Here is a 25,115-nt window from a genome sequence, read left to right as displayed (position 1 = left end):
AGCCTAGGCAGGAAAGTCCGTGAGACTCTTAACTCCAATTAACCACCTTGAGTTCAAGTTGCAGTACTGGTACACACACACAAAAAGGTGGGAGGCAGGGAGAGGAAGGAGAATCCATCTACCTTAGAGGTAAAGATAGGGATGGTGAGAACTTAAATCAAGTGGTACCAGCAGCCACTAGAAGAATCTGGGAAATTCTCTCCTGGAGTCTCACCCAGAGGGAGCAAAACTCTTGAACCTGAGTTTGGTTCCATTACCTATATCTGAGTCTTTTTTTTTTTTTTTTGGTTGGTTGTGGGGCTTGAACTCTGGGCCTGAGCTCTTCAGCTCAAGGTGAGCGCTCTACCACTTGTGCCACAGCGCCACTTCCATCAAGCACCTGCATTTGAGATTCTGGCCTCTAGAATAGTGAGAGAATAAATCTCTGTTGATTTAAGCCCTCAAGGCCGACACCAGCACAACCATCTACATTGCCCAGGTGATGGCTCTCAAGGCTACAGTAGCCAGGCTGGAATCCTTCCTGCTCCAGTCCCACCTGCGTGGAGCCTCTCTGCCCGCGGGGTTCTGCTTCTCAGCTCAAAGACGCAGTGGCCCGCACGGCCGGTGGCGCGACGTGGGTTAAGGGGGCGTGTCCGTGGGCGGGGCCCGGGCGCACGGGGCGGGGCCGGGGCGGAGCGTCCGGCCGCACCTGGCGGCGGGGTCCTCGCGCGCTGACGCCTGGCGCAGCTCCGGCAGCCGCCGCGGGAGCCGAGGTCCCGGAGGAGCCGTGCGGAGCCACCACCGAGCGAGGGCGGCGTCGCGGGCCGGAGCCGCCATGGCCGAGTTCCCGTCGAAAGTGAGCACGCGGACTAGCAGCCCCGCGCAGGGCGCCGGCGTCTCAGTCTCGGCGCTGCGCCCGGACCTGGGCTTCGTGCGCTCCAGCTTCGGGGTGCTCATGCTGTTGCAGATGGTGAGCGCGCGCGATCCCGCGGGCTGGGGGGGAGTCTGGGGGGGGATCCCTGTCCCGACAGGCCGGCAACGGGATCCCGGGGCGGGGCGGGGGGAGCATCTGCATTTTGCGCCCAGCACATCCTCAGCGCAGGCTCGCGCGCCCCGACACCCCGCGCCTACCTCGGGGTGCTCTCAGGATGGGCGCCCCCAAGTTCGCCCTGCAATCTTGTCACCCCGAGACGCCCCCTCCGGCCGACCCCGCAAACCTGCTCTGTGCACCCCTGGTTTGGGCGCCCCGATGTCACCGCGGCCACTCACACCTGCTGCAATCGCGGCGCCTCTGCCTCTCCCTCCCCCCCCCCTTTCTGTTTTCTTCTGTGTCTCCCATCTTTCCCTGTGTCTCTCGCCTTCAACCACCCCCCGCCCCCGCCCCTAGTCTTTCGGTGCTAGTCAAAGTCCACCTTCTGCTCAGCTCCTCGGGCTCCGCCCCGGACCCCTGGCTGAGCCTCCGAGCCTCTGCTTAGCGCTTGGGCCTCGATCCCTGGGCTCCCTCCTCCTCCAGGCCCTTCTGGCTTGCTCTGGGGGCATCTGCAAGGCGTTAGCTAGTTCAGGAAGCCCCGAGGGTCCCGAAAATCACGCCCTGCGCTGTAGAGAGTAATTTGTGGGAAGCAGAAGGCAGACTCCTAACGCCTCCCGACCGGGGTGCAGACCCCAGCTGTAGCGAACCAGAGGGAACATCCCACCCCAGGTTGCAAAGCCTGGGGACGTCAGCCCTTCTTCTCATGGTACCCTCCTGATCTGCGTGCCAGATGCCTGCTTGTCCATTTTCATTGGACTGGGGTGGATCTGGAGGAGGGCTTGGATCCATTTTCCCATCCACTGAGTGGGTTTTCCCACCGGCCCCTTTCCTGCCGGGGGCTGGTAAGGCAGACCCAGGCTGGGTTGCTGGGTGGTTCCCCTGGCGCCATCCCAGCGTGGAGATCAGGCCTTCCTGCCTCCAGCCCCTCTGGGAGCCCCCCGCCCCCCACCTGCTGCTTGCTACCTCTGTCTGGATTCCTCAGATTTCCTTGGGCAGCGCCCCTCCCCACCCAACCTCTGAATGCCTTGCTGTTTGTTTAAAATGAAGATTTTTAGACTGCAAACCCCGAAGAAATGTAGAATTATGATTTGAATCTCAGGAAGTACAGCCTGAAATCCACGTTTTAAACCTGAGTAGCTTTTATTTCTGTTTTATTTATTTTTTGTTCATTGGTGAGATAGTCCTAGGAGTTGATGGCCTCTTCTGGAACTAATCACCTCAGTTTCCTCACCTGGCAGATAGGTAGGAAAAGGAGGACACCGAGTCTAGCCCTTCATTTCCAGTGGGAAAAGCTACTGCACTTTCTCTGAGATGTGTGTGACAGGGCTGGCTGGGGAGCCGCAGGGGCTGGGAGCCTGGTCAGAACTACTCAGGAGGCTGAGATCTGAGGTGCACAGTTCAAAGCCAGCTTGTAGAGAAGCCCGTGAGCCTCTCATATCTAATTAACCACCAAAAAGCCAGAAGTAGAGCGGTGGCACAGGTGGTAGAGCTCTAGCTTTGAGCAGAAATGCTAAGGGACAGTGTCCAGACCCTGAGTTTAAGCCCCAGGACACACACACACACACACACACACACACACACACAGTGTCCACACACACACACACACACACACACACACACACACACAGTGTCCAGACCCTGAGTTTAAGCCCCAGGACACACACACACACGTCCTGAGTGGGAGATCTAGTGTGCAGCCTGGGAGGAAGTGGCTTTTGATCTGGGAATTCACCCGAAGCTGAGACTGAGGAAGCAAGTGTGTGAATGAGGCTGGAGATAGGAGAGTTCAGGGGAGTTAAAGGGCTAATTTCTGGGGTGGCCTGAAGCAGAGGGAGCATGCACCTCTGCCAGAAGTGTGGTGGTGGTAGTCACCTGGGTGATCTTGGAGCAGCAGGGGCTGGGGGGGGGTCTGTGTGGAACCTGGGGGTTAGTTCTTATTGAGTAGCCCCCAGCTGGTGGAAAGGACAGGAGCATGTTGCATCTGAATGATGAAAAGTCTAATAAAGGGAACAAAAGAACTGGAATAAGAGGGTTCTCTGTGGTTTGGAGGGACTGTGGAAGCTGCCTCTGGAGGAGGCTTATGGTCTTGATTTGGGGGACCCCTGTGAGCTCAGCAGCCCAGCCATGAGCACCTGGTCCCCTGATACCAATGCAGACACAAGTCTGGGTCTAATGTAGGTCCCACTGGGAGTCTTGTAGTGGAGCGGAGCTGCTGGGTATGCAGATTGCCAGGGACAGACAGGCTCTGAGGTGGTGCTCCTGCACCTCAGCTACCATCCCCCTAAAGGAGTTTGGAAGACCTGCAGGCAGCCTGGAGCTGGTTGGAGAAGCTGCTCTGAGCTGTTTCTGTGGCAACAGGCAATTCCACTGGATCTGAGATGGGGGTCCACCCAGCAAGGCCACAATTGTTTCTACCAGCCAGGCCCATGTTGGGCACTAGGCCCATTGACCACAGCTTCACGTCATCCTGTTCTCCTATATTTGACAAGTGAGGAAATTGAGGCTCAGAGGTCATTCTTTTGCCCAAGATCTCACAACTTTGTGAGTTTTTTTTTTTTTTTTTTACTTTTTGTGGTTCATGTTCTTTTCTTTTCTTTTTGTTGGTTGTGGGGCTTGAACTCTGGGCCTGAGCGCTGTCCCTCAGCTCTTCAGGTTAAGGCAAGCGCTCTTCCACTTGAGCCACAGTGCCACTTTTGGTTTTCTAGTGGTTAATTGGAGATTAGAGTCTCATGGACTTTTCTGCCCAGGCTGGCTTTGAACCTTGATCCTACTCAGCTTTCAGCCTCCTGAGTAGCTAGGATTACAGGCGTGAGCCACCAGCATCCATCAAGTTCATGTTCTTAACTATGACACTCAGCCCTGCTCCTACAAGGCGAGGGGTTTGGTTTGTTAGGAGCGGTTGGGAGCCCAGTGCCTGCCTGGGATCAGGGATAGGGGAAGGCTGCCTGGAAGGGGCTGGAACTGAGGCCCTCAGCTTGCCAAGATTGCGCTTCATAAAGGTGCCTTGCAAAACACTCTCAGTATTTCTCAGATTTGTTTCTTTCCCACTTCCCAAAGCTGCTTCCATAAAGACTATTAGTTGGGGTTATTAAGACGTGTAAGACAGAAAAGTTCTAAAGGTTGATGGTAGAGCGAGGAATTGACTTCAAAGACAGATAATATGACTACTTTACCAGGAATCTGTAGCAAGTATAAAGCTCTTAGTTCATGGTTGAGCTTCCCAGTAACCTGAGCAAAAAGGGAACCATGAATGTATGCAGCTAGCCTTGAAACAGAGAGACAGACAAGTTTGACCTAGAGACAAGTCTTCTGGTGATAAAAATGTGGAGTCATCCTTCAGGCTGCAGTTCTTCATGCAGCCAGGGAATGAAAGAATTTTATGGACGGTGTGGTTAACTGGTGTAATACAAAGCCCAGTAGCCTATTTTTTGTCACTAATGGGGCTGGAACTCAGGACCTGGGTACTGTTCCTGAGCTCTTCTGCTTTAGGCTAGCACACTACCACTTTGAGCCACGGTACCAATTCTGGTTATTAACTGGAGATTAGAGTCTCACAGACTTTCCTCCCTGGTTGGCTTTGAACCATAATCCTCAGATCTCAGCCTCCTGAGTAGCTAGGATTACAACAGGTGTGAGCCACTAGTGCCCGACAGTTTTTAAGTTCTGAAATCCTCCCCTAGCTGTGGGGAGGAAAATGGCTTTACCTGGAGCTACTGATGAGAAGCAAGGCTCAGGGAGTGAGGAGCTTGTCCAGTGTCACATAGCACAGAGTAGCCTACCACTCAGAGTCAGGACTCACCCAGATCTGGCAGTCAGAAACCTGGCTCTCACTATACTTCCTGTTTGTTTTGTTTGGGGGATGGGTTTTCAGGGTGCTTTGGAAAAGGAGAGCAACTTCTGGAGGGGAGGCTCATCAGAAGTCTCTTTGGAGGGTTTCCTGGCAGAGGTGAGCATTAAAGGAGCTAGCAAAAGGAAAGGGGGAGAGGGTAGGAGGTTCAGATAGGTATGGCTATCCATACCTCTAACGCTAACACTGAGGTAAGATGCCTGAGGATGATTGCTATTATGTAGCAAACCTGGGCTACAGAATAACAAAAACAGAGAACGGGGGAACTCAAAGTAGATCATTCAGTCAAAGGCCGGGGATGTGTAAGCTGTGTGAAAGCCCTGCAGTAGTAGTGCCATTTGTGCTGGGCACCTTCCAGCCTTGTTTGCTTAGTACTCTCCCTCCTGGGACTGGGGTTGGGGGCAGTGGGTACATAGCTCCCAGTTTTCAGGAGAATAAACAGACCACAGGCCTCACCTGGCACCTGATCACACTGATTCATTAGATCTCAGTGATCTATGAAGTGGAGCTAAGTGCAACAGGTGTGGAAGCAGAGACCCTTGGGTTCAAATCCTGCCTCTGCCCCTTCCGGGTTCAGGATTTGGAGGAAGTTCTCAATCTCCCCCTGAGTCCTGGTAGTGGTGGGAGACTACAGAAAGTCCTGCCCAGGGTGTGTTTAGGATGAAAGACAGGGTCCACAGGGCTTTGAGATCGCTCTTCCTTTCTTTCTTTCTTTCTTTCTTTCTTTCCTTCTCTCTCTCTCTCTCTCTCTCTTTGAGTCTGTCTCTGAGCCCTTTTGCTCAAGGCTAGTGCTCTAGCACTTTGAGTCACATCTCTGCTTCCTGTTTTTGAGGGGTTAATGAAGATAAAAGTCTCATAGGGACTCCCTAGCAGACTATGAACCTTGATCCTCAGATCTCTGCCTCCTGTGTAGCTAGGATTACGATGTGAGCCACTGGAGCCCAGTTCCAGGGCTCTTTCCAAGCCCAAGAAATCCAAGGACAGAGGCTCAAAGCCTCCACACTGGGAGGTCAGGCCTCAGAGGCTGGCTGCTCCATTCTAATGCACTGGGAGTGTAGGGAGGTTCTTCTTCCATTCCAGCCCCAGCAGGTGGGCCAGAACTCCAGGGAGGGGACGAGGCAGGTTCTGAAAGTTCACTTGGACCTGGAAGGGGGCTGCCTGCTTGTTGAGATCATGGAATGTGAGCGAGGGCTGTGCTGGAACTCCCTGCCTCTGAGACCCAGTGCTGTGGGGTACACTGGGGAGACACAGTGGTCCCCATCAGCATTTTGGGCCCCAGTGTCCCTGAGCCTGGCACACAGGCCCTGCTTTGTACATTTCTGGACATTCTTGATAACTATAACTACCTAAGGGGCATATGATATGTGTGTGTGTGTGTGTCCGTGTCTGTGCCCCTATCCTGGGGGTTGACCTTAGGGCCTGGGCGCTGTCCTTGAGCTTTTGTGCTCAAGGCTAGTGTTTTACCACTGGAGCCCCAGTGCCACTTCTAGCTTTTTGGGTAGTCTTTGAACTGTGATCCTCAGATCTCAGCCTTCTGAGTAGCTAGGATAACAGGTGTGAGCCATCAGCACCTGGCTTGAATCAATTTTTCTTTAAAAAACAAAAACAATAACAAAAAATCCATAAAGCCAGACATAGACAAGGCTGAAGTTGTCCTTGGGTCAACTTTAACTGTTGGTACAACTGCTTAGGGGTGTGTTTTTAGTCCTTTTCTTTGCATTTTAAAAAACAGTGATGTTTTTCTTCTGTATCAGTAAGTTGCGTTGAGATTTCTTTGTGACCATACAGCCCCTGTCACCTTCCTTTTTAACTGTGATAGAGTATCTGTAGCAGTACAATAGCGGCTCATGGAGCTGCTTCTTGATTTTTTTCATGGACCCACTGTGGGTTTGTAAAATTGTTCTATTCTTGCTCATGGCTGGCACTCTACTATTTGAGTTATGCCTCCAGTCTAAACTTTTTATTTTTTTGAAAAATATTGTATACAGCATACACTCAAATGGTACAAAGAGTAATTGGCAAAATTTCATCTCTCATTACAGACCCATACCCTACCTGCCCTCACCCCTAGATCAGCACTGATCATACTGTGAATGTCTTTTTTCTTTCATGTCTTTATTTCTATATTTTAATTTTATTTTTTGTGGTATTGGGGATCAAATCTAGGTAACCTCACACATTCTGGGTGAGCAGTCTATTAGCTATTCCCCCGCACTGTCTTTCTTTCCTTCCTTCTTTCTTTCTTTCCTTCCTACCTTCCTTCCTTCCTTCCTTCCTTTCTTTCGTTCTTTTTGAACTCTGGGCCTGGGTACTATCCTTCAGCTCTTCAGCTGAAGGCTAGTGCTCTACCACTTTGAGCCACAGCACCACTTCTGGTTTTCTGGTGGTTTATTGGAGATAAGAGTCTCATGGACTTTCCTGCCCGGGCTGGCTTTGAACCACGATCTTCAGATCTCAGCCTCCTGAGTAGCTAGGATTACAGGCATGAGCCACTAACACCCAGCTAATTTTTAATATGTTTATTAAAAAACAACAAAACAATAGAATGGAAGAATGCTGTGAAAAATCTACCTCCTTTGGTTAGAGTAGACTCCTCTGTGCCTCTTGTTTCCTATATATTTGAAGACAGTGTGTAAGGTGGTGTATGCAAATATGGATCTGAATATGCAAATACAAATGGAGAATGTGACTATGGGAGAAGTCCATTTCTCCCTATTTACATGTCTGTGAGCTGCACATTGCCTTATTTGTGCCCTTCTTGTCTTAGTGCGGGAGCTGCAAAGCCTCCTCGAAGGCTGTGATTGGTGCTAGCCTTTGGATAACAGGAATTTGGAATTTCCTTTAAAAATATTTATTTAATTTTGGGCAGTTGTGGGGCTTGAACTCTGGGCCTGGGAGCTGACCCAGAGCTTTTCTGCTCAATGCTAGTGCTCTACCTCTTTGAGCTATATTTTCACTTGCAGTTTGAGATTGGAGTCTCATGGACTTTCTTGCCCCAGCTGGTTTTGAACTGTGATCCTCAGATCTCAGCCTCCTGAGTAGCTAGACTTAAAGGTGCAAGACACCAGCAACTGGCTTTGTTTTCTTTTCTTTTTTTTCTCTTTTTTGTACCCTGCTACAAGGAGTGGCCTTGCACATGACATCAATGCCCCGATTTCGTGGACCAGAGGCAAATACACTTGTGATTTTGATAGAGGTGGCCACATGCCTTCTGTTCAGGTTTCACCTGTCCCAGGTAGGTTTGTTCCCACAGCCACCCCAGCTGCTGACAGGTGCTGGTGTGAATGTGTCTCAATCTGATAAGCCAAAATGGCTGGTCAGTGTACTCATTTCTTTCGTCCTCCGAGATATGAGATTGACCTTTAGAAAATGTTGCAGAGCCTTTTGCTTTTTCTTGTCTGTTCCACAGACAGTTTGGCTTTTTTTTTTTTTTTTTTTGGGTCCAGTCGTGGGGCCTGAACTCTGGGCCTGGGCGCTGTCCCTCAGCTCTTCAGCTCAAGGCCAGCGCTCTACCACAGCGCCACTTCCGGCTTTTTTCTTTTTGCTTATGTGGTGCTGAGGAATTGAACCCAGGGCCTCAGGCATGCAAGGCAAGTGCTCTACCACTGAGCTACCTTCCCAGCCCCCCCCAGTTTGGCTTTTTGTCTTGGCCTTTTCTAGGAGCTCTGGAAGCTGTGCAGATAATTTTCTTCCTACTTTGCTCTTGGTGTTGGTGCTGGTTGGTATTTTATTTTGCCAAGGGCTCCCTGAGGGTTTCTCTTTTTCTTTGCTTTTTTTTTTTTTTTTTTTTTTGCAGCTTCTGGAAATTGAGTCATAGTGAGTCCCTCTCCACTATGGTAATGAAGAAGTTCTATGCAGAGCTCTCGAATCTTCTACACTAATCACAGCTGGGGAGATGGTGTCTAGGAGGCAGCCCCAATGTGGGGGTAGCCAGGCTTAACTTAGCCTTTGACACCTAAAAGTACAGCAGTCCCTCTTTCTCCTTGGGGATCTGTTCTAAGCAGATGTCTGAGACCACCCATAGTTCTAATGCAAACTGTGTATATATTCCCTATCATCTCCCTACCTCCTTTTTTTGGTGGTGTTGATGCTGGGGTTTGAACTCAGGACTCTGTGCTTGTTCAGCAACCCCAGTTCCATCTCTTTCTATATGTATTGGCCCCATAGACATACATAGTTGTGATAGTTTTATTTATAAATTGGACACAGAAGAGAGTAATAGCAATAGCTAATAAAATGCAACAATTATAGCAATGAACCTTCGTAAAAAATTTCCACGCAATATTTTCTGGCTACAGGTACCTGGAACCACAGAAATCAAAACTAATGGTGTGGCATGTTGTTGTTGTTGTTGTTGTTGGTGGTGGTGGTGGTGGTGGTGTGTGTGTGTGTGTGTGTGTGTGTGTGCACTGCAGTAAAGGGAAACTCCAGAATTGGCCGAGGACTCTGCTTTACATTTTTTCTGCAATTAATTTTATAATTAGTTGCTGTCATAGCAGGTAATCCAGGTTTCCTATTTACTAGTGATTTCAGTTTCCTTTTTGATTAGAGATGCTTGTGTTATGTAAAAATCCATCTGCTGGGTGCCTGTGGCTTATGCCTGTAATCCTAGCTACTCAGGAGGCTGAGATCTGAGGATCATGGTTCAAAGCCAGCCTAGGCTAAAAAGTCCTCTTATCTACAACTAACCACCAGAAAGCTGGAAGTAGCACTGTGGCTCAAAGTGGTAGAGTGCTACCCTTGAGCAAAGAGAGCTCAGGGGCAGCACCTCTGAGTTCAAGCTCCATGACTGACAAAAAAAAAAAAGCCCATCATTGGGGGACTCCTTAAGTAGGCAGTTGAGTGCTACCTTCCTGCCCCATGTAATGATGGACAATGTCTGGGCTGGGGTGGGCAGAGCACACACAACCACATGTAGTCTGGGAGCATTTGTGTGGAGGAAATACAGACATGACTCCCTACCCGCAACAGCAACTGCACACAGCGTCCAGGCGTTTCTTATGTGTCTGTTCAGACACTTTTGGATACAATGTCACAGGTTAGTGTTTCAGTACTGAAATCTTTTTTCATCTGGGTATGGTGGCTCCTAGCTGTAATTCCAGCACTTAGTAGGCGTGAACATGAAGGAGGATCACAAGTTTGGTCTATAGGGTGACACCCTGTGTCAAAGCAAAACAAAAAAAATAAAATAAATGAGGGGAAAAAGGTGCAGGTACTTTGTGGAGATGGCAAGGCTGTGAGGGACATCGATGAATGCGGCTCAGGCCCAGAGAGGGCAAGACACTTCTCTCAGGACCCACAGCAGCAGGTAGTAGTTGTGAGTTCAGTGTTCCTGGCAAAGGTACGAGGTATCCCATGTGTCCTCTGTATAAGTAGAAAGAGGCTATCTAGGTCCTGAAGGGACAGAGGTCAGAGGTTGGGTCTACAGAGCTGTCCCCAGGCCTTGGGCAGTTGCTCTTTTTCCTTGTCAGCTGATGGCTTCGAGTAAAGTTTAGTGCTGGCCAGGCCTGGTTTTCTGCTCCCTGGTGATCTGGGCGCTGCACCCCCACATTGGTCTCTATGGTCACCACAGGATGGTAGCGTGCTAGGCTGTTTTTCTTGGCAGCCTAGTGAACCCCAGCCCTAACACAGAACGCAGCCTTGATGGCTGGGCAGAGTTGGCCCCTCCTGCTTGCCCAGGGAGGAGATGCCAGGGTGACATGCCAGGGTCCTAGGGAGGCGAGGGCAAAGGTCAGCCAGCAGTCAGAGTGTGAGCTGCCCTGGAACATTCCAGCCTTAATTGAGCTCTCCCCCACTGCCATCTGGGGTGAGGAGGTGGGCGGGTTCTGGCTCCTGGAAGCTGGGCTCACAGACTATGAAGGAGATGCCCCCTCAGGCTGCTCCAGTCCTGTCTCTCACCTCCTGAGAGTTAGTGACAGGGGATAGAGAGTCTGGATCCCAGAGCTTTCCAGCCCCACCCCATTCTCTGCCTGACCCTCCGGCCATTTCCCCACCTTCCAGGAGCTTCACTTGGGGTCCCCTGAGTGACATGAGGAGCTGGCCCAGATGGAGGGAGGCAGGCAGGCAGGGGGGACTGGCAGTCAGGCCGAGGGGCTGCTGCTGGCAGCGAGTGCCAGGGCTCCAGCCCGGCCTTCTCCAGCTAGGGTAAAGGCTCAGTGTGGCTACGGGGGTCCTTGGTGCTGGGGTTGCTCTGGTGCTGGGAATCAGAGGGGAAGGAGGGAATGTGGCAAGCTGGTGAGGTGTTGGGGGAAGGGAGAGAAGAGGGAGGTTCCGGGACATGCAGAAGGCAGGGGTGCTGTAAGGTCTGGAGCCCCATCTAGAGCACGGCAACCTCATCTGGCAGCTAGAGAAGGCAGCATGGGCCTGGAGCTGGGGTTTAGTTGGAGGCAGAAGAGTTCCTGCTGGGAAGATGCTCTAACTCCCAGGGGAGCTGCGTGCAGGGGCTGTGTGGCTCGACCAGGGACCCTCCCCCATCCCAGGGGTCTGAAGGCTCATTGCTAAGATCCAAGACTAGGGACCTGGGTGCTGGGCTCCAGGATAGCCCCTGCCATGGACCTAACCTGGGAAGAGTGGTCCAGCAACCAAGTGGCTGGGTTTGGCCCTTCCCAGGCCCATTTCTCAGAGACAGGAAGGGAGGCGGGGGTGGGGGGGCAGCGTGTGGTTGGGCTCCGACTCCACTCTCAGGCTTCCTGGAGAGCTGGGTAGCAGGGCTCTCCAGTGCTCTGTCCAGCCCCAAGTTCGGCTTGGGAATTCCAAGGTGATTTTCGGGCCCTCCCCTGGCGTGAGGAGTGGGTGGCGTGTGTGGTGGTGTGGCCAGCCCAGGCGCCGGAGCCGCTGTCCCCTGCCCCTTTGTCTCCCATAATACAATGGGTGGCTTTTGGTCCCCATAAAGTCCCTTTCAGTGTAGGGAGAAGGGCCAGGCGGGGGTGGAGGCTGGGCCTGGGCAGGCCAAGTTCTGAGTGTCCTCAGGCTGCCCAGATGTGTCCCCAGTGAGGGGAACCCCAGGAAGGGGTCCTCCGCTGTCCTGGGCCTCAGTTTCCTGCTGATGTAGTAGGGGGAAAGAGCCAGGGGGCCTGGAGAAGCTTGGGCCTTGCCCCTGCCCAGCAACGCCCTCTTGTGGTCTCTTCAAACATCTGTTCAGTTGCCAACATGTCAAAAGGAGACCACATAGAAATCCACGTTCTAGTGTTGCTTAAGACTTGCTGGGTCTGGCCCGTGTTTCCAGCCATCACCCGCATGCTGTTCTTCTCCTGAGGCCTTCTCCCTCCTCCCCTGTCCTGTCTGTGGCCCTGACTCCTCCCGTCAGCCTGCAGCCCCCAAGCTGCTCCCCTCCCCAGTGCTCAGGGGAGCATCTGCCACCCACAAGACCACTCCCAGCCTGCTGCCGCTGTGAAGTCCTCCTCTCACAGCAACCTGCCAGGTAACAGAGATGGGTACCGCCCTCCCAGCTCCGTCCCGTGCCAGGTGAGGAAGCAGACCTAAAAGCCACACAGAGAGTCCGCCAGGGTCTGACGATGCCCAAGGATTGAGCAGACAGGGGGAAGAGCTGGAGCAGTGTCTTGTTCAGGGGAGTTGTCTTCATCCTGGTGGGGTTGCAGTCACACACCCTAGGAGGTATGTGAGCTAGGCACTTAGAGGCTGAAAAGCCACGGCCCGTAGACTTGGGGAAACTGGTAGGGGACAGATAGTGGGCCAAGCACAAGAGTGTGTGTGTGTGTGTGTGTGTGTGTGTGAGAGAGAGAGAGAGAGAGAAACAAGGGCCAAAACAAGGGCCAAAGGGGTAAATAGGGTCTTCCTGTCACCCCTCAGCCTGTGAAGAGCTTGTAAATACAGCCCAGGGGAGGCCCCAGTCCCCCCCCCCCCACACCCCGGGCCCAGCTGCGTTCTCTGTATCATGGGAAGGGCCAGCACTGCAAGCCCCATATCTGGGTGGAGCCCCAGTGCCTGGTACTCGTGGTTAGATATGTTTGTTATCTCACTGGGCCCCATGACTGGGGCAAAGAGGAGGAGCTCCATGCTTAGTCCCGGTGCAGTGCTCAGCCTGTGCTGGGTCTGATGGAACCACTCAGCCCCTCTGACTTCATTTATATCTCACCACCACCACCACCCTATGAGGTTGGCAAGTGCCCATAGCACAGAGAGAGTATGGAGCCAGCCTCTAAGTTGGCAGGGCCAGAGCTTGATCCCAAGGAGTTAATTTACACCAAGAGCACACCATTGAATCAGCACATGGCAGCCATCCACAGATTCAGAAAAATGGAGGAATGTCCCTGGATTGTCTTAGGAAGTCCCATACTTAGCTAAGTGGCTTAAAGCACAGAAATGTTTTGTCTCATGGGCCCGAAGTCTGAAGTTGAGACTCTGACAATCCTCTCCTGGCTTCTGGGAGTGACTGGCAATCCTTGGCAATCATAGCCTGTCTTCACCTAGCCTTCTCCCTGTGTGGGTCTCTGTCCAAGCCCCTCCTCGGATCCCCCGCCCCCCAGCCCTGTTCTAATACTGGGTTTGAAGTCAAGGCTTCGTGCTCAAAGCTGATACTACTTGAGCCATACTTCCAGTTGCAGCTTTTTTGCTGGTTAGTGGGAGATACATTTCCCAGCTTTGTCTGCTTGGGCTGGCCTTGAACCTGCAACCTCAGATCTCAGCCGCCTGAGTAGCTAAGATCACAGGCATGAGCCACCTGTGGCCCTGCTCAAATTGCCCTGTTCTTACAAGGGCACAAGTCCCCCTAGTCCAGTGTGACCTCCCCGTAACTCACCTGCACAGACAGAGTCTGCATCTATGATGTCACTTTTACTGGTGCTTCAGTATTGAGCACACTCCAGGGACACAATTCTACCCACAACAAAAGGCCTCCTGGGAAGAGCTGTCCTGGGGGCACATTGGGAGGGGTAGCAGCTGTGGCAGGGTTGTCCGGAGAGGTCTGCTTGGTTGGGACTTTGTGACAGATCCTCTCTGGCCATCAGTGGTGATGTTTTATGGAAGTCTTTCCCTGTTGGTGAGCAATTCATTCTTTGATGAAGGTTCCTTTCTGGCACTGTGATTCGCATTGGAAACTAAGGTTCCTAATTCAAGTTCTTTAAGCTTTTTAGAAAACATGAGAAATGAGTCCCATGTGCCCCTGAGATTTCTACACAGTCCTATTTGTCTGCAGCAGGGCCTGTCTGGGGAGCCATTTGAGCAGCCTGGGAGTTTGGAAGTGTGCGTGTGTGCGTGTGTGTGTGGGGGTGTTGGCTCTGTGTATGTGTGTAGACACCTACAGAACCTTGTGCAGAAGGGCACCCACACACAGAGCCCAGAGGTCTACATGACATCTGTCACCTCCCTGTCCTCCCTGGTCTGGGCTCCCATGTCACTGTACCTGTGCGATCTTCCTGGACTCTCTCCCTACAATGACATCAGGCCCCACTGCCTTCTTGTTCCCTTCTGCACCCACTGCCCTTCCTGTGAACCACCTTAGTTTGCTTGCAGAGGGTTTTGCCTGCCTCTGCTCACTACAGAGGGGGCTCCAGGAGAGCAGTAAGTGCAGCAGAAGGGATTCAGAGAGGTGCACTGGGGACCCTGGGCTGGGGCATTTGAGCTGTGTGAGGGTTGCAGGAGGAAGGCCTCAGGGCAGTGGAGCCTGGACCAGGCCTTGGAGGAGCAGGTTGGGCTCTTCAGACTCACCCTCCTGCCCCCACACCAGCCATTTTCCTATCTCTGGGCAGTGGCCATGATAGGAGAGGTCCTCTGACCCTGTGCTACAGCTAGCTGGGGCACACGGAAGAAGGGGTTCTGGTGGGTCCTCCAGTGGGCTGGGGCTAAGAAGTGCTACAGCTTCTGGAATTGAGGCCTGGGTCTTACTACCCTGACAGGGCCAGAGAAGGGGAGCCCTGTCCAGATCTGGTTCTCCCTGGGAGAGCTGGGGCCAGGAGAAACCAGTCTATCTGGTTCCAGTGGTGAAATGGGCCTTCCCTGCAGTGGGGCGGGGAGCCAGGCGGCACAGCCAGAAGGAACACATTCCTCCAGGCTGTATTTGCTGATCTGGAAAGCAGGGGTGGGGTAGCAGCCGAAGGGCAGGGACAGGGGGTTTCTGGGTGCCCAGCCCTGCCCTTGGAGACAGCTGAAGTGCCTCAGGTTTCATGTCTCCCAGTCCTTGAGACGGGCAGATCTGGGTTCCAATCCTACCTGGCTTTTTAACCCATGGTGACTACAGTCATGTCTCTTGAGCATCTATTCAGAAAATGGGGTGACTCGTGGGGTTATGGGCGGCACCTCCCATGCCTGGCACAGAGCAGGAGGTGTGACCCTGTGACAAAGCCTATGCGCTCAGAGCATGGGATGGAAGGCTGCAGTCAGGGGAGCATCGACTGGCCTTGCTTGTTTGATCTTGTTTGCCCCACCTTGCCTCGCTTCTTTTTAGATCTACACATTTGTCCCTGAGAGGCCACTGGTCACCTGGAGGGGCCTGAGGTGCCACCTCCATAGTATTTGTTCTGAGGCTTGCGCTGGGGTGTATCTCTTAGGCAGGGTGCCCTTGGGGTGGGTGGTAAGAGGTGGGTGGGGCCTCACTACTGAGGCCTCTGCCACTGTGTGCCTGTGGCTACAGGCCAGGGCTCCCTGCTACTCTGCCCCTTCTACCTCTCTGGAAAGTGATCCCAGGGCCAGTGGTTGCTTGTGGAGGGGGGTGGTGAGAACAGGTCTGGGTGAGCTGAGTGGGTGCAGAGTAGAGAAAGACTCCCTGGGCCTTCTGCCTAGAACTTGAACTCAGGGCCTTCAGTTCACTTGCTTACATAGGGTTTTGCCTGGCTCTGTTTGCTACAAAGAAGGCTTTTTGCTTAGGGCTTCTGTGCTACTACTTGAGCCATACCTCCTCTAATGCCTATTTGGTGGCTAACTGGAGAGAAAAATTGCAAGGATTTGTTTGCCCAGGCTGGCTCTGAATGCAGTTTTGCAGATCTCAGCTGCTTTTATTTTTATTTTTTTGTCAGTGGTGGGGCCTGAAGTTGGGGCCTGGGTGCTGTCCCTCAGCTCTTCAGCTCAAGGCTAGCATTGTACCACTTGAGCCACAGCACCACTTCTGGCTTTTTCTGTTTATGTGGTGCTGAGGAATTGAACCCAGGGCCTCATGCATGCAAGGCAAGCACTCTACCACTGAGCCACCTTCCCAGCCCCAGATCGCAGCCTTTTTAAGTAGTTAGGATTACAAGTGTGTGCCACCAGTGCCCAGCCCGGTGACCACAGGGGGTCATTGGTTCCCAGGGATGTGCTGTTGTGGCAAGGGAAGGCAACCCAGCCTGGCCCTGTCCTAAATGGGCCCTCTGCCAAGCCATACTCTGTAAGCTCTCCTGCCCTCTGCCCCCTGGCCCTTGCCCTCTGCCCCGATGGGGAAACTGTCCATGTCAAATTCCCTGTGGTAGGGCTGGGAATGTGGCTTAGTGAAAAAGTGCTTATCTAGTTTGCAGGAGGACCTGGGTTTGATTCCTCAGTACCACATAAACAACTCCCCCCCAAAAAAAGTAAATAAAATTAAGAAAAAAATAGAATCAAATTCCCCATGGCCCAGAGGGATAAAAGCAAACACTGTCATTGTGTGGGATCATGGGTTCTCCGTCAGTCATGGGGCTTGAACTCTGGGCCTGGGCATTGTCCCTGAGTAATTCAGCTCAAGGCTAGCACTCTGCCACTTGAGCCACAGCGCCACTTCCAGTTTTCTGGTGGTTTATTGGAGATAAGAATCTCATGGACTTTTCCTGCCCAGGTTGGCGTTGAACCGCAATCCTCAGATCCTCCTGAATTGCTAGGATTACAGGTGTGAGCCACAGGTGTCTGGCAGGTACTTGTTTTATTAGTGGTGCTCACAGCACAGAGAGGTTATGCGCTGGGATCACACCAGTGTTGAGTGGAGAAGGAATTAAGCCAGGCACACATACTCCTGGCATGTCCAGGCCCCTCCTGCTACTCAGTGCCACATACAGACTTGGGTTTGCTGGAAAGACAGGATGCTAGGCACTTGCAGAGCTGGGCAATTGGGAGTCAGGGAGGTGGGGCAAGAGAGGGCTTGGGGAGACATCAGGTGGGCGGTCATCAAAGTCCTCCGGGTCCTAGTCAGCATGAGGACACGCAGGTTTTTTTTTTATTTCCCTCTCCCCCACCCCCCAGTTGTGGGGCTTAGCCTCAGGGCCTGGGTGCTGTCTGTCCCTGGTCTCTTGCTCAAAGCTAGCACTCTACCACTTTGAGCCACAGCTCCACTTTTGGTGTTAATAGGGGATAAGTCTCATGGACTTTTTTCCTGCCTGGGCTAGCTTGGAACTGTGATCCTCAGATCCCAGCCTCCTAAGTAGCTAGGATTACAGGTGTAAGCCACCAGCATTCAACTTCTTTTTAAGAAGTGGATGAAATTTATATCACAAAATTAACCGTTGTACACAGGCTGGTGTTTTAATCCCGTCTCTGGGACTGCATGCCCAGACAACTCCCAGGGTCATGCAGGTGACTTGATCTTCCTTGGAGCAGGTTTTCCTGCATCCCTGTCCAGGCACAGGTCTGTACTGGGTGTTGGGATACAACCATGAGTTAGCTCTGCATCTGCCCTTAGGGAGATCCAAGTCTGGGAAAGAAAACACTACTACCTCGTGTACCGGGTACCTGGGGCATGAAGGTTCTAGAACCCAGGTTACAGGAATAGGAACTATTATCTCTGCCACATGACACCCCATATCACATTGCATAGTGAGGGTCAAACAGAAATGAGTAAGAGTGGCCAGGCAAAGGCCCTGACACAGAAGTACATAGTGGGGGCCAAATCAATAGTTCTTGACAGAAAAAATAAAGGTCAAGGCCAGAAGCTAGGCCTGTGGTTTCCAGCTGGAGTTGGGGATCTCTGAGAGACCATTCCTGTCTTGTCCCCACAGGTGCTGGGGCTGCTGGTGTGGGCCCTGATTGCTGACACCCCATACCACCTGTACCCTGCCTACGGCTGGGTGATGTTCGTCGCTGTCCTCCTCTGGCTGGTGACAATCGTCTTCTTTATCCTCTACCTGTTTCAGCTGCACATGAAGTTGTACATGGTGCCCTGGCCGCTGGCGGTGAGTCTCACGGGCACTGGGCTCCAGGTTGACCCCTCTGGCCTCTGAGTGACCACAACAGGCCCATCGTGACCTTCCATAATGAGGAACAGTGGGTGGGAGTGGGCAGGGGGAGGTCCTTGCTGACCCCCAGCTCTCCTGCAGAGCTAGGGTCTGGGGAGATCGGTGGTTCTGGTGGCCCAGTTATTTTTTGAGGGGGGGGGTCTGGTCATGGGGCCTGAACTCTGGGCCTAGGCGCTGTCCCTCAGCTCTTCAGCTCAAGGCTAGCACTCTCCCACTTGAGCCACAGCGCCACTTCCGGCTTTTTTCTTTTTGCTTATGTGGTGCTGAGGAATCGAACCCAGGGCCTCAGGCATGCAAAGCAAAGTGCTCTACCACTGAGCCACCTTCCCAGCCCGTGGCCCAGATTTTTAAGAGCCATGCTTGACTTTGGGTCTGTTGAGTGGATTCAAATGAGGCCATCTAGAATTTGGAAAATTCTGTTCCTTTTCATGGTCAGAATTGGAGCCCGAGTCTGTGGCTGGGTCCAGGCAGGCAGCCCTGTGATGGATGGAGGCTAGAGAGTCCGGAGTGGCCCAGGCTGGGGCCTGGCATGTGTGGGAGGCCTTGAATCCAGAGGCGGGGCACCCCAGCTTTGCTCTGAGGCAGTCCCAGGATGGAGGAAGTACCCTGGACAGAGAGAAGGCTGCTGGGGTTTTCTCTGACCAGGAAGCCTCCACAGCTGGGATCTGAGCCTTTCAGTGAGCAGAGAGGCACGTGATTACAAGACTAGGCAACATTGTTTGCAATTCAATGACTTGTCAAACCAAGGAAATGTGAGTCACCCTCAAGACAGAATGGGCTTGTTAGACCTTGACATCACTGGCTGGAGCCAGGCAGGATTTGCAGTGGCTGCTGGGGCACAGTTGGCAAGAAGGTGATCTGAGGGCAAGCAAGCAACAGCCTGCCTTCGAGCTCCCTGCCCCGTGACCTTGGCTTCTAAGAGGCCTGTGGAACTGAAGGCCTCTGGCTTCTAAGACATGTTTGGGCTCTGGTACAGCTGTCTGAAGGTGGCTGCTTTCCAAGGCCCCAGTGGCTGGGCACCATCTCTAGGCTCTTGGACCAGTGCCAGGCCAGGCAGAGAGGGTGGGGCTGCCTTTGGAGAGGGATTTATGGACAGCCCATCCTGTGTGGATCCTCTGGTCAGGGCTACTAGTCACAAAGGGTCCAGGCAAGATGATGTGTGAGGTAGGTCAGGAGGGGCCTAGAAAACACGGCCTATTATCTGTCCTGGAGACCCACTACTACTCAGGCCTGTTGGAAGTGCTGGGGTACAGGTCCCTTGGAGCCAAATCTTTTATCTTATAGCACTGAGGACCCAACTCAGGGTCCTGTGTGTGCTAGGCAAGTGCACTGTCACTGAGTTGTATGTCTAGCCCCAAGAGTTTTTATTTTATTTATTTTGTTGGTTGTGGGGCCTGAACTCTGGGCCTGGGCTCTGTCCTTCAGCTTAAGGCTAGTGCTCTACCACTTGAGCCACAGTTCCACTTCTGGCCTTTTCTGCTTATGTGGTGCTGAGGAATTGAACCAGGGCCTCATGCATGCAAGGCAAGCACTCTACTACTGGTCCCCAAGAGGTTTTTTTTTTGTCGATCATGGGGCTTGAACTCTGGCCTGGGCACTGTCCCTCAGCTCTTCAGCTCAAGGCTACCACTCTACCACTTGAGCCACTGCACCACTTCTGGTTTTCTGAGTGTTTTATTGGTGACTAGAATCTCACAGAGTTTCCTGCCTGGGCTGGCTTTGAATCGCAATCCTCAGATCTCAGCCTCCTGAATAGCTAGGATTATAGGCATGAGCCACCAGCGCCTCATTCCCAAGAGTTTTTAATATGAAACTTTTATATTAAAATTTGTTGCCAGAGCTGGGAAGGTGGCTTAGTGGTAGAGTGCTTGCCTCTCATGCATGAGGGCCTGGGTTTGATTCCTCAGCACCACATAAACAGAAAAAGCCAGAAGTTGCGCCGTGACTCAAATGGTATAGAGCACTAGCCTTGAGCTGAAGAGCTGAGGGACAGCGCCCAGGCCCAGAGTTCAAGCCCCACAACCAACAGAAAAAAATTGTTCCCATATGAAATTTTTAAATCTTAAAAAAAACATAAAAGAGAACTATCAGCCCAGTGCCTGTGGCTCATGCCTGTAATCCTAGCTGCTCAGGAGGCTGAGATCTGAGGGTCGTGGTTCAAAGCCAGCCCGGGCAAGAAAGCCCATGAGACTCTTATCTCCAATTAACCATCAGAAAACCGGAAGTGGTGCTGTGGCTCAAGTGGTAGAGCGCTAGCCTTGAGCTGAAGAGCTGAGGGACAGCGCCCAGGCCCTAAGTTCAAGCTTCAGGACCAGCACAAAAACAAACCAGGAAAAAAAAAACCAACAAAAACAAATGAATGAACAAACAGAGAACTATAGCTGAGTTCAGTGGCTCACACCTATCATCCTAGTGAGGAGGCTGGGATTTGAGGATTATGGTTGAAAGCTAGCCTGGGCAGGAAAGCCTGAGATTCTTAGCTCCAATTAACTACCCCCTCCCCCAAAAGCCTATTTTTTTTTTTTTTGTCGGTCGTGGGGCTTGAACTCTGGGCCTGGGCGCTGTCCCTCAGCTCTTCAGCTCAAGGCGAGCGCTCTACCACTTGAGCTACAGCGCCACTTCCAGTTTTCTGGTGGTTTATTGGAGATAGGAGTCTCATATTTTTTCTGCCCGGGCTGGCTTTGAACCGTGATCCTTAGATCTCAGCCTCCTGAGTAGCTAGGATTACAGGTGTGAGCCACCGGCGCCCGGCAGCCTATTTTTTTTTAAAAAAGCCAGAAGTGGGGTTGTAACTGAAGGGGCAGAGCACTGGTCTTGAACACAAAAGCTCAGTAGCAGCACCCAGGCCCTAAGTTCAAGCTTCAGGACCAGCACAAAAACAAACCAGGAAGGGCTGGGATGTAGCTCAGTGGCAAAGCGCTTGCCTAGCAAGCGCAACGTCCTGGGTTCGATCCCCAGTACCAAAAAAGAAAAGACAAAAAAAAATAGTTAAAAAAAACAAACCAGGAAAAATACAACAAAAACAGTTAGGGGCCACCAGCATTTTGGAGGTGGATCTGGGGCCTGCGTGCAGTTTGACTTAGTGTCCTCTGAGATCCTGACTTTGAGGTTTGCCTTGAGCCTAGGATGTGGCCAAAGGGAGCTGTAGATTCTCCCCCTGGAGAAAGCTGACCCCCATCCCACATCCCCCAGCCAGCCCCAGGCTTGGCCTTAGTGCCGGGAGGCAAGGCCTGGACCCTAGACTTAGAGGTGGATCACAGGCTTTGCCTGGTGCTGCCGTCAGGTCATTCTTCAAGCTTTCCCACCGTCCCACTTGGCTTCAGGGGAGTGTATCACACTTCCTGCCCTGCTGAGTCTTACGTTTTTCTTCCTACTTCTGCCAGCTAATGGTCTTTAATATCACTGCCACCATTCTCTACATCACTGCCTTCATCACCTGTTCTGCTGAAGTTGATGTGAAGTTCCTGAAGGGCACCCGGTCCTATAACCTGCGTGCTGCTGCCTCTGTGAGTATAACCCTGCCCCCTGCCCCCCCAATCTCTGCCCCTGTTTGAGGCCAGGCCCTGGCCATCTCCTGGCACTAACTGAATGCTCAGCGGGTCTCCACAGGGAGCTAAGCTCAGGTGGTGATGGAGTTTAGTGAGTAAATCTGGAGTGGCTTGTGGTGTCCAATGGAAGTTATGGGTGAGCTATGAAGCTCTGCTGAGAATCCCTTGTGCCACACTGATTTGGGGTATGCCAACTACAGATCCTTCCTTGTCTCTGGCAAATGCACACGCAAATTGGATTTAGGCCCTATCTGGGGCCTTGTAGTCTCTCCCAGCCAAGTCCAAAATTAGGCTCAGTCATCCCCATACCTGTCATACTTGTTCCACAAGGCCCTGTACACTTTGCTGCAGTACGAAAGAAGGGTCTACTGGTCTCTTTACAGACCAGGAAACTGGCTCGGACAGGCTAAGTATGGTACCTGGAGTTGTTATGTCTGGGTAGGGAACCTGGTTTTAAAAAGCAGTGAACTCAGTTGGGTATGGAACATCTGAACACAGATAAAAGAAGTGTGAGTGTAGAAAATGTGTGGGGTAGGGCATGGTAGTGCATACCTGTAATCCTCACACTTGGGAGGCGGAGACAGGAGGATCATGAGTTTGAGAATATCTGAACTCCATAGTGAAATCTTGTCTCAAAACCACCAAACAAGCCGGGTGTTGTTGGCTTATGCCTGTAATCCTAGCTACTCAGGAGACTGAGATCTGAGAATCACGGTTCAAAGCCAGCCCAGGCAGGAAAGGCTGTGAGACTCTTAACTCCAATTAATAGCCAGAAAACCAGAAGTGGCTCTGTGGCTCAAGTGGTAGAACACTAGCCTTGAGCTGAAGAGCTGAAGGACAGTGCCCAGGCCCTGTTCAAGCCCCATGACTGACAAAAACAAAAAAACTACCAAACAAGAAAGCTGGATGTTTTTTGTTTTCCTTGTCATGCTAGGGCTTGGCCAGGTAAGCCCTTCCCCAGCCAGAGATATAGAGGGGGCTTTGATCCTGTTACTTTTGTCACATTATCCTGACACACCCTGCCTATGAGGTTTTAACTGTTTTCCCCACTCAGCATGTAATGCCAACCTTCTCAGCCACAGCAACCAGCTTTGGATGATGGGGCTGGTGCCTCTGTCCTATTGTCCCCCGCAATACTCCATTCAGATTGGTCATCTGGGTCCCTTTTCCTTTCAGTTCTTCGCCTGTCTGGTGATGATCACCTATGGAGTGAGCACTTTCTTCAGCTTCCAGGCCTGGCGAGGAGCAGGCAGCAATGCAGCCACCAGTCAAATGGCTGGTGGCTATGCCTAAGCCACCTGTGCTGTGGCCCACACCAGTGCAGGGCTACCTACATGCCCAGGGCCGGGGCCCTGTGGGTCAGCGCAGCGCCCTGCTCAAGGGACATCAGCTCTTCAGTACTCCTGAGGATGCAGGCCTGGGATGAACCTGTGTGGGTGTGGTAAAGACTTCCTCATCCCCCTTATTCAGCAGAAGGTGACGGGGGATGTGGGGTTTTCTCACGGGCAGTCTTGCCTTGGAGGACCTCAGGCTCCAAGGCTGGGCCCATCCCTCTCACTCAGCGCTAAATGCACTAACAGACTCCAAGCCTGAGCCCTGAGCTGCCATAGGATAAGCTAACAAGCAACACAGATATCATAGCCTTTGTTTCTGGAGAGCCAAGCAAGCCCACCACCATTCCTTAAGGGGCCACCCTGACCTCCCCCAGGCCCGTGTGTCACCCAGCAAGGCAGCCTGGTAACTTCCTCAGCTGTGATCCTCCTTGTGAAATGGTGACATCCATGCAGATTGCTTCCCCAGGCTGCTGATCAAGCTCATGGAATGCAGGAGGGAGGGAACAGGACTTTGCCTGAATTGTCACATGGTTGGTGGTATCTCTGGGTTTTTTGTTTTGTTTTTTACAATTTAAATAAAGATGAAGGAACTTATTTGGAAAAGATGTTGAAATCGTAACTGTGGATGTGTGTAAACTCCAGGAAGCGGTAGATGAAGACTGCAGAGACTCCAAAATGCCTATTCGAGGCCAGGCCAGGCTGCAGAGTTACTCAGTGCCACTAGCCAGCTGTCCTGAGAGAGGATTGCTCTACTTGCTGCGGACTCTGTCTCAAGTAGTCCTGGCCTAATGTATCTGAGGGTGGAGCTCAATGGCAAAACATATATATGATTACTGCAGTCCCTCCATACTGCACCCCCAGGAGTCCAGATTAGCTACCCTTGTGCTCATAGCAGGGATTTCAGTAACATTATTTGCCTTGTAAGTGTGTGAAGCTTAGACATGCTGTCATCTAGGTGGCTGCCTTCTGTACCTCAGCTGGTAGCCAGTAAGCAGAGGGCAGCCCAGTCTTGAGCTGATTTTGCCACTACCATATAAGCAACACCCTCTGAATAATAAACTAAAAACACTTCGAGGCACCTTTTAGTATTTCTAATATATATATATATATATATATATATATATATATATATGTATATATATAAGCTGGGTGGTGGTGGTGGCTCACATCTGTAATTCTAGCTACTCAAGAGGCTGAGATCTGAAGATCATGGATCAAAAGCCTGTCCAGGCAGACAAATCTAAGAGACTTTTATTTCCAATTACCCAGCAGGAAGCCAGAACTGGAGGCATAGTTCAAGTGCCAGTGCCAGCCATAAATGAAAAAAAGTGAGACTGCGTGGTTTAGAGTTCAAGCCCTAGTACCAGTATTTGTGCCTGTGTTCATGGGCATGTACACACAGACACACACTTAGGTTCAGCTGTGGATGGGCCTCGGCTATAGAGGGATAGGATCAAGTCCAGCTTCCATCTCAGTGTATACTTGCTGTCCTGCTATTGTACATATTAATGACACTGGTTTTACTCTCCAGTGTTAGAATTTAATCATTTCTTGTCATTCCAGCATTAAGTCATAAAGAGAGGCTAGTTTTAAGGAAGAGGCTTAGAGCCTACCCCTCCATTTTAGGCAGCACTGCTTGGCAGCCCACCCACCTTAGGCACTTTCTAGTTAAAGTTATCTGCAAGATCACTTAGAATGCTAAGCTACTAGTCTTGCTTTTGCTTTTTTCCTAAGTAGGAAGAATGGAAAGAACAGTTTACCTTCCTTCTCAGTCTTCACCTCTGACTTGTATACTTGCCACTTCTCCACTAGGCAGGCTGCCCATGGACCTTACCATGTACTCCCACTGTGTCCACTGTGATGGGCAGTTCTGCAAGGAGCAGGGAGGGCAGGGCCCGAGGGCAGCATCTATAAAGCTGTTAATAACCAGGTGGCGCTGGGTACTTTAAAGAGAGGACTGCTCATTTAGAATGATGGTTCTTGCAAAACACCTTGAAATTTTACTCAGGTTACAAAAGTAGCAACAAACTACTACAGAAAAACACATAGTATAGCATAAAGCTCATCCTCTGAAACTGCAACAGTCACTGAAAAGCCAGGATGGGTTTTGGTGTCGAAAGTACATATTAGGAATCGAACTGCTTTCTGGCTAGCTATAGTCTACCAAATGCTGCTCTAAACCAAGGCAGACAGGTGACCAGCAAAGCTGTCCCCCACCCACTCTGTGCTGAGCTAGACCTTCTCAGA

The 25,115-nt window shown here is 51.8% G+C and overlaps 1 protein-coding gene across 1 annotated transcript; it reads left to right on the top strand.

The window, feature by feature from the left end:
- Window positions 1–710: 710 nt before the first annotated feature.
- Pllp (plasmolipin) lies at window positions 711–23,473 on the top strand. Its single transcript, XM_013027906.1, has 4 exons — window positions 711–949; window positions 17,750–17,923; window positions 21,370–21,492; window positions 22,711–23,473. The coding sequence occupies exons 1-4, from the start codon at window positions 815–817 to the stop codon at window positions 22,825–22,827; spliced, it is 549 nt and encodes a 182-aa protein (XP_012883360.1). The 5' UTR covers window positions 711–814; the 3' UTR covers window positions 22,828–23,473.
- The last annotated feature ends 1,642 nt before the right edge of the window (window positions 23,474–25,115 follow it).

The sequence above is a fragment of the Dipodomys ordii genome, unplaced genomic scaffold (genome assembly GCF_000151885.1).
Source record: "Dipodomys ordii isolate 6190 unplaced genomic scaffold, Dord_2.0 Scaffold106, whole genome shotgun sequence".
In the NCBI taxonomy this organism is placed as follows: domain Eukaryota; kingdom Metazoa; phylum Chordata; class Mammalia; order Rodentia; family Heteromyidae; genus Dipodomys; species Dipodomys ordii.
The sequence above is the reverse complement of the archived record's forward strand: the minus strand, read 5'-3'. Positions and strand labels throughout refer to the sequence as shown.

Bases quoted from the DNA above. Each gene is read 5' to 3' on its own strand.
- Pllp (XM_013027906.1), top strand. From the start codon at position 815: ATGGCCGAGTTCCCGTCGAAAGTGAGCACGCGGACTAGCAGCCCCGCG. The intron at 17,924-21,369 runs GTGAGTCTCACG...TACTTCTGCCAG, and splicing joins TGGTGCCCTGGCCGCTGGCG to CTAATGGTCTTTAATATCAC. The intron at 21,493-22,710 runs GTGAGTATAACC...TTTTCCTTTCAG, and splicing joins ACCTGCGTGCTGCTGCCTCT to TTCTTCGCCTGTCTGGTGAT.